The sequence below is a fragment of the Theropithecus gelada genome, chromosome 19, assembly GCF_003255815.1.
Source record: "Theropithecus gelada isolate Dixy chromosome 19, Tgel_1.0, whole genome shotgun sequence".
In the NCBI taxonomy this organism is placed as follows: domain Eukaryota; kingdom Metazoa; phylum Chordata; class Mammalia; order Primates; family Cercopithecidae; genus Theropithecus; species Theropithecus gelada.
The window spans coordinates 31,523,498-31,535,485 of record NC_037687.1 but is presented as its reverse complement, the minus strand read 5'-3'; the positions used below and the strand labels follow the sequence as shown (position 1 = coordinate 31,535,485).

The 11,988-nt window shown below is 54.0% G+C and overlaps 1 protein-coding gene across 1 annotated transcript; it reads left to right on the top strand.

The window, feature by feature from the left end:
• The first annotated feature begins 3,821 nt into the window (after positions 1-3,821).
• Positions 3,822-11,126, top strand: CDC42EP5 (CDC42 effector protein 5). Its single transcript, XM_025367478.1, has 3 exons — positions 3,822-4,062; positions 4,722-4,866; positions 10,605-11,126. Exon 3 carries the CDS (start codon positions 10,605-10,607, stop codon positions 11,049-11,051), a length of 447 nt encoding a protein of 148 aa, XP_025223263.1. The 5' UTR covers positions 3,822-4,062; positions 4,722-4,866; the 3' UTR covers positions 11,052-11,126.
• The last annotated feature ends 862 nt before the right edge of the window (positions 11,127-11,988 follow it).

Genomic DNA, 11,988 nt, shown 5'->3' with positions numbered 1-11,988 from the left:
ATTCTCCTGCCTCAGCCTGGTGAGTAGCTGGGACTACAGGCGCCACCAGCACGCCCGGCTAATTTTTTGTATTTTTAGTAGAGATGGGGTTTCACCGTGTTAGCCAGGATGGTCTCGATCTCCTGACCTCGTGATCCACCTGCCGCGGCCTCTCAAAGTGCTGGGATTACAGGTGTGAGCCATCGCGTTCGGCCGAAGGTTAGTTTTATGTGTCCACTTGACTGGGCTCTAATCTCCGGTTATTCCAGCAGACTCCAGTCTGGGTGTCGCTGCAGAGGCATTCCGGAGACACCGTTAACATCTACAGTCCATGGGCCCTCAGTGAAGATTGCCCTTAGCAATATGGGTGGACTTCATCCAAGGCACTGAAAGGCGTTGTGCAAAACGGAGGTTTCCCAGAGGAAGAAGAAATTCTGCCACCAGATGGCAGCACTAACTCCCGCCTTAGTTTCCCTCCTACCCTATGGATTCCAGGCTTGCACAATTCAATTCTGTGAAATAGATCTCTTTTCTTTCTTCCTTCCTTCCCTTTCCTTCCTTCCCTCCTTCCCTCCTTCCCTCCTTCCCTCCCTCCTTTCTTTCTTTTCTTTTGAGACTGAGTCTCGCTCTATTGCCCAGGCTGGAGTGCAATGGCACGATCTCAGCTCACTGCAACCTCCACCTCCCGGGTTCAAGCGATTCTCCTGCCTCAGCCTCCCAAGTAGCTGGGATTACAGGCACCTGCCATCATGCCCAGCTAATTTTTGTATTTTTAGTAGAGATGGGGTTTCACCACTTTGGCCAGGCTGATCTTGGACTCCTGACCTTGTGATCCGCCCATCTCAGCCTCCCAAAGTGCTGGTGCTGGGATTACACACGTGACAAATAGATCTCTTATATACATTTCTTTCTTTCTTTCTTTCTTTCTTTCTTTCTTTCTTTCTTTCTTTCTTTCTTTCTTTCTTTCTTTCCTTCCTTCCTTCCTTCCTTCCTTCCTTCCTTCCTTCCTTCCTTCCTTCCTTCCTTCCTTCCTTCCTTTCTTTTTTTGAGAGCGAGTCTTGCTCTGTAGTCCAGGCTGGAGTGCAGTGGCTCGATCTGGGCTCAGTGCAACCTCCGCCTCCTGCGTTCAAGTGAGTGTCCTGCCTCAGCCTCCTGAGTAGCTGAGACTACAGGCACACACCACTGCGCCCAGCTAATTTTTGTATTTTTTTAGTAGAGTCAGCGTTTCTCCATGTTGGCCAGGTGGTCTCGAGCTCCTGACCTCAAGTGATTCACCTGCCTTGGTGGCCTCCCAAAGTGCTGGGATTACAGGCGTGAGCCACTGCACCCGGCCTTTATATATATCTTAAGTACATAATACGTGTAATGAACCACTGGCACATGCTACACATGGATGAACCTGCTTATGTGATGGAAGTCAGATAGGTAAAGCTGTACGATGTGTGATTCCATTTATGCGAGTGTCCAGAAGAGGTAATCCATAGAATCAGAAAACAGGAGAGTGGCTTCCAGGGGCCGCAGAGCGGGGCATGGGGAGTGACCGCTTCATAGGGTTTTCTTTTGGGGTGATGAAAATGTTTGGGAACTTGATAGAAGGGATGGGTACACAATTACCAGTGTACCAGTTAGGTGCGTTCCATTGGCAATGTACTAAATGTCACTGAACTGTACACCCTAAGGTGGTTAATTTTGGCTGGGTGCAGGGGCTCATACCCGTAATCCCAGCACTCTGGAAACCGAGGCAGGCGGCTCACCTGAGGTCAGGAGTTTGAGACCAGCCTGACCAACATGGAGAAACCCCGTCTTTACTAAAAATACAAAATTAGCTGGGCGTCGTGGCACGCGCCCGTAATCCCAGCTACTTGAGAGGCTGAGGCAGGAGAATCGCTTGAACCTGGGAGGCGGCAGTTGCGGTGAGCCGAGATCACACCATTGCACTCCAGCCCGAGCAACAAGAACAAAACTCCATCTCAAAAAAAAAAAAAGATGGTTATTTTTACATCAATAGAAAATACTTAATAAAAGTCTGTAACATATACATACACATACATATATATATATATATATATATATATATCTTTTTGATTATTGAGTTTCTGGTGACCACTGCCCCCCTCCTTACATTTTTCTGTGGGTGCTGAGTCCTGACCTGATTTACTCCATCCCCTGCAGGGACCCCAGAGGGAACTTTCTTTTTTTTTTTTTTTTTTTTTTTGAGACGGAGTCTCGCTCTGTCGCCCAGGCTGGAGTGCAGTGGCCGGATCTCAGCTCACTGCAAGCTCCGCCTCCCGGGTTCACGCCATTCTCCTGCCTCAGCCTCCCGAGTAGCTGGGACTACAGGCGCCCGCCACATCGCCCGGCTAGTTTTTTGTATTTTTTTTTTTAGTAGAGACGGGGTTTCACCATGTTAGCCAGGATGGTCTCGATCTCCTGACCTCGTGATCCGCCCGTCTCGGCCTCCCAAAGTGCTGGGATTACAGGCTTGAGCCACCGCACCCGGCCCCCAGAGGGAACTTTCTAACACCTGGATCTTTCCCTGCCATTCCTCCGGGTTCCCCCATGCCTGCAGGGCAAAGTGAGGCTCCCAGTGGCTTTCAGGCTGGCTTCTCCAGGCAAATCAAACTCCACCTGGCATCTGAGAACCTCCTGCCCCACCCAGCTTCCCCACTCCGCTCCGATATCCATCCTGCTCTCCAGGGTTCCATCAACGCTCACTCATCCTTCAAGACCCAGCTCAAGGCTGCTTCCTCGTTATCGCAAATTGACTATCTTCTCTCCAGCACTACAACCCCATCCCCAGCTAGGGATAAAACCACTGACTTAGCCTCCCACCTGGGGGCCTCCCCTTTCTCTCACCAAGCTGCCTCCTACCTAGGCTTCCTTCTACCTCTCCCACTGACCCTGACCCATCCTCCCACCTGGGCCTCCACCTCCCTCCCACTGACCCAGCCCCCCATCTGGGTCTCCCCTCTCTCTCAATGAGCTTCCTCCTACCTGGGCTTCCCTCTACCTCTCCCGCTGACCCTGACCCAGCCTCCCACCTGGACCTCCACCTCCCTCCTAATGACCCAGCATCCCACCTGGGCCTCCACCTCCCCCCCCACTGACGCAGCCCACTGACCCAACCTCCCCCTGAGCCTCCACCTCTCTCCCATTGACCCAGCCTTTCACCTGGGCCTCCCCTTTCACTGAGCTGCCTACCACCTGGACCTCCACCTCCCTCCCAATGACCCAGCATCACACCTGGGCCTCCACCTCCCACCTCACTGACCCAGCCTCCCACCTGGGCCTCCACCTCCCTTCCACTGACCCAGCGTCCCCCACCTGGGCCTCCACTTCCCTTCCACTGACCCAGCCTCCCACCTGGGCTTCCACCTTCTTCCCACTGAGCTGCATCCTGCCTTGGGACTCTGCTCTCCCCCTCTGCTCCCTCCCTGCCCACACTGCCCTGAAGGAATTGTCCTGACACCCAAACCTCACTCTCTTGTCATCAGTAGACACCGGTGCTTAGAATGAGATATGACCTTTCTATGACCTTTCTATGAGTGGCTTCAGGCAGGAAAGTTCATCTAGGGGATGCAAAGCCTCAGACACCCTCCGTGCTCTTCATCCTCCTGCTGCTTTCACTGTCTGACCTTCTCCCTCTCTCTCTGTCTGTCTCTCTGTCTCCCTCTCTCTCTGTGTCTCTCTCTCTCTCTCTCTCTCTCTCCATACAGCTGCAATCTGGAAGAAATTACTCTTCTAAACAGCCAGACTTCCCCAGTTTCAGGAAATTCCAAGCTGGGCAGGGGAGGGGCCAGGCTGGGGGCGCGCCCTGTCCAGCCCCACCCCCTCTGCCAGTTGCCCCTGCACACTCAGTCCTGGCCTCCTCCCGCCCCCACACTCCGCCCAGAGGGGCCTCAGCTTTTCCACCACTGCTTTCTAGTCCTTTAAATCCTAGAGGCAAACTTCTGGGGGATAAGAAAGGCTGGGAGGGGCCTGTGCCAAAACCCGCTCTGCCTGGGGACTGGGCGGCGATTCCGCTTCTGCCTGGGCTCCTACCATGGCCCCCGAGAGGGGCTGACACTTTAGTTCCCGGCGCAGGTAAAGGGGCCTTATGCCAGGGCTTGCCAGGGGTGGGGTCTGGACTCCTAGGCGTGAGGGAGGAGGGGCTGGGGGTCTGGACTCCTGGGGTTGAGGAAGGAGGGGCTGGGGTCTGGACTCCAGGAGCTGAGGGAGGAGGGCGCTGGGGCGTCTGGATCCCTGGGTCTGAGGGAGGAGGGGCTGGGGGCCTGGACTCCTGGGTCTGAGGGAGGAGGGGCTGGGGGCCTGGACTCCTGGGTCTGAGGGAGGAGGCACTGGGGCCTGGACCCCTGGGTCTGAGGGAGGAGGGGCTGGGGGATCTGGACCCCTGGGTCTGAGGGAGGAGGGGCTGGGGCCTGGACCCCTGGGTCTGAGGGAGGAGGGGCTGGGGGCCTGGACTCCTGGGGCTGAGGGTGGAGGGCCTGGGGGCCTGGACTCCTGGGTCTGAGGGAGGAGGGGCTGGGGGCCTGGACTCCTGGGGCTGAGGGATGAGGGTGCTGGGGCGTCTGGACCCCTAGGTCTGAGGGAGGAGGGGCTGACTTTCGGGTCTGGGGTGGGATTAAGAAAGCTAAGAGCTAGGACGCCTGGGACCTGAGGGCGAAGAAGGAGGTGGCTCTGCGGACCCGGATGCCTGGCCCCTGAAACCCCCTCCGGGTTCCTCATGACACTTTCTGTACCAGGTGAGATCCCGCCCTGAGGAAGAAGGAAGAAGGCGCGGGCCGAGGATTAGGGAGGTGGAGGCGGACTCGGAGCCAGGGAACCGGGGGTCCAGGCTAGAGCCGCAGTGGTGAGCGCGCGCCTGCCCCGCTCTGGGAGGACCGCGAGGTAAGGCGCGGTGGGGGACAGGGGTCCTGGGGTCCTGGTCGGGAGGGAAGAGGGGGCAGAAAGCGCAGGAGACGGCGGCCGCTGAATTCCCGGCCACAGCCACGTGGCTGCAGGAAGCGCGCAGTGAAGCCCTTACCGGGCCGGGGGTCTCCCCATCTGGGGTCCCCACCCGCCTCCCCGCAGCTCCCACGGGTCTGAGAACCAGTCGGGCCGGATCTAGAGCGGGTTGTTATTTCCGTCCTGGCGGGGCCGGGACTGAGAGAGGACAGAGGTGAACCAGCTGTGCCCACCACCCTGCACCTGGAGCCGTAGCCCTGCCCCAGCAAGAAAGAGAGGGGTGGGTGGAGGCCGGGGGAGAACGCGAGGCCAGGGGCTCCCGGGGCTCCACGGTCGCGCCCCGCTTTCTGCCTGTTCCACGTTGGTCGCAAACAACAGCCCCTCTGTCCCGAGGCCTGGCAGCGGGAGGGACTTTTTCCAAGCATGACCTCATTGCTTTAAACACGGCTCAACCAGAGGGAGGTCGGAGGCTTCTATTTAAGAGGACACCCAGGCTGGCAGAAGCGAAGTGACTTACCCAGGGTCTCAGAGCTAGGGCGCAGGGGTGGCGTTCGAAAACGACTTCCAACTCGTTGTTGTGGTCTGGACTGGAAAGGAAAAAAGACAATCAAGGGTGTCAGAGGAAATCCCTGGCGTTCACATCAAGTCAGAACATGATTTTTTTTTTTTTTTTTCCCCATGGGGTGGCCTGTCCATCCTCTTCTGTGGGTAGCTAGAGTTCATCTGGATTCCGAATCTGGCGCCCAGCATTTGCTGCTGAGTGACCCAGGGCAAGTTACCTAACCTCTCTGTGTCTCAGCCATCACGCATCTGTAAAATGGGGTTGTCCTGAAGATTAAATAAATTAGTTCATTCATGGGGAGGCACTCAGGCAGGATAAGCACTTGGGAAATGAAATTTTGGCCCCCTGAATGTAGTCTTTCTTTTCTTTCTTCTTTCTTTCTCTCCTTCCTTCCTTCCTTTTTTTCCCTCCCTCCCCGCCCTCCTTTCCTTTCCTTCCTTTCCTTCTCTCTCTCTCTCTCCTTTTCTTTTGTTTTCTTTTCTTCTTGAGACAGGGTCTTATTCTGTTGCCCAGGCTGAAGTGTGGTGGGACGATCGTAGCTCACTGCAGCCTCAGACTCCTGGGCTCAAGTCATCTTCCCTTTTCAGCCCCCCAAGTAGCTAGAACTGCAGGTGCATGACACAGCACCTGGCTAATGTTTTGTTTTTATTATTGTAGAGAGGTCATCTCACTTTGTTGCCCATGCTGGTCTCAAACTTCTGGGCTCAAGCAATCCTCCTGTCTCGGCCTCCCAAAGAGCTGGGATTATAGGTGTGAGCCACGGCGCCCAGCCACAAACAGGAGTTCCAACCCCTGTTTTTCGAGGAGTAAACTGAGCTTTAGGTTGAGGAAGCCAGTTTGGGATCCCGCAAGAAGGAAATGGCAAAATTTGAGCCCAGGTGTGTTTCATGTCAGAAACCAAGACTTTATGTGTGTTGCCAGGTGCTGGAAAATGGTGACCACTGATAGGGCAATGGAAGGGGGATGCGAGATGCATGCTGGGAGCTGGGTTTGAGCAGAGGCAGGAGCTGAGAGCTGTCCAGGAGTCAAGAGGTAGCAGAGTGGAGGGAGCCAGCTCTGGACACTGGAGTTCCCCAGAGCTGGCTTTGTGATCTTGGGCAGTCACGTCCTCTCTCTGATCACCCATTTCCTTCTCTGGAACACTGGGAGAATGAGCCAAAGTGCGACTCCATTGAGCACGTGCTAATTGAACGTTCCCTGTGTGCTGGGTGCTGTGCCAAGACTTACATGGGTATATCATTCCACCAATTCTTGCAAAAGGACTGGAAAGTATTATCTTCCTATCATGCCATTTTCAAGATAAGGAAATGAGGTCAGAAAGGTCAAGTAAGTTGCTCAGAGCCACACAGCAATCAGCACAGCCAGATTCAAACCTGCATATTGGGCTTTCGGAATTCCACTTTTCACCTCTGACTCACTGCAGAGGAAGTGCTGAGATCACAGGCTGTGTTCGCAGCTGGAGAGGATTTTTTAACTGTGGATCCAGAAGATACATTCATGAGCTGAGTTCAACATTTAAAAACAAAATCGAGTACAATAGAAAATATCAGAGTAGGGGCCGGGCGCGGTGGCTCACGGCTGCAATCCCAGCACTTTGGGAGGCTGAGGCGGGCAGATCACGAGGTCAGGAGTTCGAAACCAGCCTGGCCAACATGGTGAAACCCCATCTCTACTAAAAATACAAAAATTAGCCAGGCGTGGTGGTGTGTACCTGTAATCCCAGCTACTCGGGAGGCTGAGGCAGCAGAGTCACTTGAACCTGGGGGGGCGGAGGTTGCGGTGAGCCGAGATCATGCCATTGCACTCCGGCCTGTGCGACAGAGCAAGACTAAGAAAGAAAGAGGGAGCGAGAAAGAAGAAAAAAAGAAAAAGAAAGAAAGAGAGAGAAAGAAAGAGAGAAAGAAGGAAAGAAAAAGAAAGAAATAGAAGAAAGAAAAAAAAAGAGGAAAAGAAAGAAGGGAAAAAAGGAGAGAGAAAGAGAGAGAGGAAGGAAGGAATAAATAAATAAATCAGAGTATCTACCACGTTGTAAGACAAGTATTGGCCAGGCTTGGTGGCACACACCTGTAATCTTAGCACTTTGGGAGGCCAAGGCAGGCAGATTGCTTGAGCTCAGGAGTTTGAGACCAGTCGGGGCAACATGGCGAAACCCCACCTCTACAAAAAAAATACAAAAATAACACTACGTGGTGGCATGAACCTGTAGTCCCAGCTACTCAGGAGGCTGAGGTGGGAGGATCGCTTGAGTTCGGGAGGCGGAGGTTGCACAAAGCCAAGATCTCACCACGCACTCCAGCTGGGTGACAGAGTGAGACCCTGTCTCAAAACAAGACAAATCTTGTTTCTCAAAATGTTTGTTTCCATTATGGGTAAGGAGGGAGCGGAGACTGTGTGCTAGGTAATGATAAAAATATATTTATTCATCTAGGTTGAGGTCAGAGAAATTTGATAAATGCTGCAGAGGTAGTAAATCAAAACTAGTTTCCCCATGGAAATCAATGTAAAGTGTGTGTGTGTGTGTGTGTGTGTGTGTGTGTGGCAGAGGCCAGTCTTCCAAATCTAGCCATCTACAATTATTTTAAATCCCTTTGGCTTTCATTTTCATCCATATTATCACCAGTACTTCCCAGGGTGCCTGTTACTATGCAAACAACATCAGTGTTCTATCCAACCTAATTTTTGTTCCACAGTTATTGTTAGGGAAATATTTTACCCCCAATGCTAGCACTGCCAATAGGTAGCACTATTACAAGTATAGTTTTCTCTGATCAGACTTTTCTATGTATCCTGAAAGGAAGGTAGTGTTATTTTATTTATCTTACAGATAGAAAAATAAACAGGGAAATAAAGTAATTTATTCCAATTCATACAGCTGGCAAAGGGTAGGGCTTCAACTGAAATAGGTTTTTATTGTTGCGATAACAGTGACTGTTAAAACAAAAGTACAAGGTCATCAGAGTCCCTCCCAGAAGTTCCATACAAAACATGCAATGACCAGGATATGGGCAGAGGCTGTGACTGCAGTTCTATTTCTCATTGAATTTAGGCCACGCGTGGTGGCTCATGCCTGTAATCCCCACACTTTGGGAGGCCAAGGCAGGCGGATCACCTGAAGTCATGAGTTTGAGACCAGCCTGGCCAACATAGTGAAACCCCGTCTCTACTAAAAATACAAAAATTTGCCGGGCATGGCAGCACACGCCTGTAATTCCAGATGCTTGGGAGGCTGAGGCAGGAGAATTGCTCGAACCCCAGCCTGGGCAACGGAACAAGACTCCGTCTCCAAAAAAAATGAATTTGGTGCAGTTTCAAATATATGCAATTCTTCCCATCTTTTAACATAGGGGATTTTTTTTTTTTTTTTTTTTTGAGACAGTCATACTCTGTCACCCTGGCTGGAGTGCAGTGGCACAATCTCAGCTCACTGCAACCTCCGCCTCCCAAGTTCAAGCGATTCTCCTGCCTCAGCCTCTCAAGTAGCTGGGATTACAGGCATGCACCACCACAACCAGCTAATTTTGTATTTTTTTTTAGTAGAAACGGGGTTTCACCATGTTGGTCAGGCTGGTCTTGAAGTCCTGACCTCAGGTGATGCACCTGCTTCAGCCTCCCAAAGTGCTCAGATTACAGGTGTGAGCCACCGTGCCTGGCTAGGGAATTTGTATTATTATTATTTTAGAAAACATAAGACATCATAATATTAGGTTGTAGTCTTTCAAGATCAGGTACAGTTGCCCCTTGGTAGCAGTGATGGGATTGGTTCTGGGATCCCCATGGATACCAAACTCTGAAGATGTTTAAGTCTCTTATATAAATGCCCTAGTATTTGCATATAATCTATGTACATCCTTTCCTACACTTTAAATCATCTCTAGATTACTTATAATGCATAATACAATGTAAATGCTTTGCAAATAAGTGTTATATTGCTTGAAACTTGTACTCGTTTTTTTATTACTGTATTTTTCCCCAGTATTTTTGATCAGCAGTTAATTGAATCTGTTGATGCGGAACCCATAGATACCAAGGACTGTAATTCAAATCATAAAATGCACCCTAGGCAAAGTCTGCCTGGGCCTCTTGTGTGCCTGGTGGGCTCTAGGCAGGATCTGCTTTGCTCAATGGACAAAGTCAGCCCTGTCTTCAGAAAAGGAGCCTGGGAATTTCCATCTTTGACAAGCTGGAGTTTTCTTTTTCTTTCCATTGAGCCAGGGTTTCACTCCTGTTGCCCAGGCTGGAGTGCAGTGGCCAGTGCAGTGACACAGTCTCGGCTCCCTGCAACCTCTGCCTCCAGGCTTCAAGGGATTCTCCTACTTTAGCTGGGATGACACGCGTGCGCCACCATGCCTCGCTAATTTTTGCATTTTTTATAGAGTTGGGGTTTCGCCATGTTGCTTAGGCTGGTCTCGAGCTCCTGGCCTCAAGCGATCCGCCTGCCTCGGCCTCTCAAGCTGGGATTACAGGCGTGAGCCACCGCACCTGGGCCAACAAGCTGGAGTTTTCTATCAGTCAAGTCTGAGAAGCACTGTGAAGGGTTTGTGAAATATTTGTTATTTGGCCTCTAGGAAGGCTCAAGTATTCGCTCTTAGGAGGATCGGCATAGCGTGGTGGTCATGGGAATTCTGGAGTCAGGTTAGGAAAACCTCGATCCGAATGTGAGTTCAGCAGCTGTGCCCATGGGACCTCCTAGAGTCTCATCTTACCCGATCTGTGACACAGGAGGCCGGGCGCGGTGACTCACGCCTGTAATCGCAGCACTTTGGGAGGCCGAGGCGGGCTGCTCACCTGAGGTCAGGAGTTCAAGACCAGCCTGGCCAATATTGTGAAACCCGTCTCTACCAAAATACAAACATTGGCTGGGTGTGGTGGAGGGTACCTGTAATCTCAGCTACTCGGGAGGCTGAGGAGGAAGAATCGCCTGAACCCGGGAGGTGGGGGGGGGGGGGTTGCGGTGAGCTGGGATGGCGCCACTGCACTCCAGCCTGGGCGACAGAGTGAGACTCCATCTCAAAACAACAACAACAAAAAAACGGGAGCCGTCCCCCATCGTCCTTTGAGCAGTCTCTCGGCTGCGAGCCCCGGGGCTGGGGCCTCGCTGACCCTCCCGTGCCCCTCGCAGATGCCCGTGCTGAAGCAGCTGGGCCCCGCGCAGCCCAAGAAGCGGCCGGATCGCGGCGCCCTGTCCATCTCCGCGCCGCTCGGCGACTTCCGGCACACGCTGCACGTGGGGCGCGGCGGCGACGCCTTCGGGGACACCTCGTTCCTGAGCCGCCACGGTGGCGGGCCGCCCCCAGAGCCCCGGGCGCCCCCCGTGGGGGCCCCCCGCTCCCCACCGCCGCCCGCCGTCCCGCAGCCCGCGGCGCCCTCGCCTGCCGACCCGCTTCTGTCCTTCCACCTGGATCTGGGGCCCTCCATGCTGGACGCCGTGCTGGGCGTCATGGACGCGGCGCGCCCGGAGGCAGCTGCCGCCAAGCCCGACGCGGAACCCCGCCCCGGGACGCAGCCCCCCAAGGCCCGCTGCCGCCCCAGCGGGGACCTCGAGCTGGACGACGTCATCGGCCTCTAGGTTCCCCCATTCCCCGCGCCTTTCCCGCCCGGCACCCCACTTCTGTATACATAAACGTCCAAGGCGTGTGCCCGGGCTCTGACTTTTCACTTTGCACGTGGGAAGGGATGACTGATAGGGTCCTGGCGCCTCTGAGAGCCGGAGGTGTCACCGGGAGATCTGGTCCGGGTCGGACGATTGCCCTGGGGTGGGGTGCGGCTCCTTTAAGAGAGCCCGGGGGCGTGGCCAGGCGGTGCCGCTTGCAGAGGCGGCCGCTCCCGCAGTCCCGTTCGTCAAATAGTGAGCGCCGCCGCTGGCTGCACTTGGTCCTGGGGCCGGGCCAGACTCAGCCACCGCAGAGCCCGCCGAGGCGGGGCTGCCGATTGCTGTAGCCCCGGGAGTCCTGGGCCTCCACGCCTGGGGTGGACTCCGACCGGGCGGGGCCGCCCTTTACTCTGGGAGCGGCTGCAGAGGGAAGTGTCTGGGAACCCTTTTAGAGCAGTCGGGGCCTGGTCTCCGTGGGGGAAGGGTCCGCTGGCATCTTGGTTCTTTAAGGTCCCAGAAGGATGGGGCGAAACGTGCAAATGATTTGGACTGAGGGGCCAGGTTCTCTTAAGTTTCCCTGAGGGACGCGGCCGCAAATGTAAATCGCCTGGACTGAGGGCGGGTCCAGGTTCTTTAGAGACGTCCCCTCAGGGGCGGGGCACACATGTATCACCAGGAAAGGGGCGGGGCACCATATGTAAATTACTTGGGGAGAGGCACACATGTAAATCACCCGGAAAGGGGCAGCACAAAAGTATCACCGGGAAAGGGGCAGGGCACGCATGTAAATCACCTAAAAAGGGATGGGGCACACATACAAATCACTTGGGAAGGGGAGAGGCACACATGTAAATAACCTAAAAGCGGGGCACACGTAAATCACCCGGAAAGGGGCGAGGCATTACATGTAAAT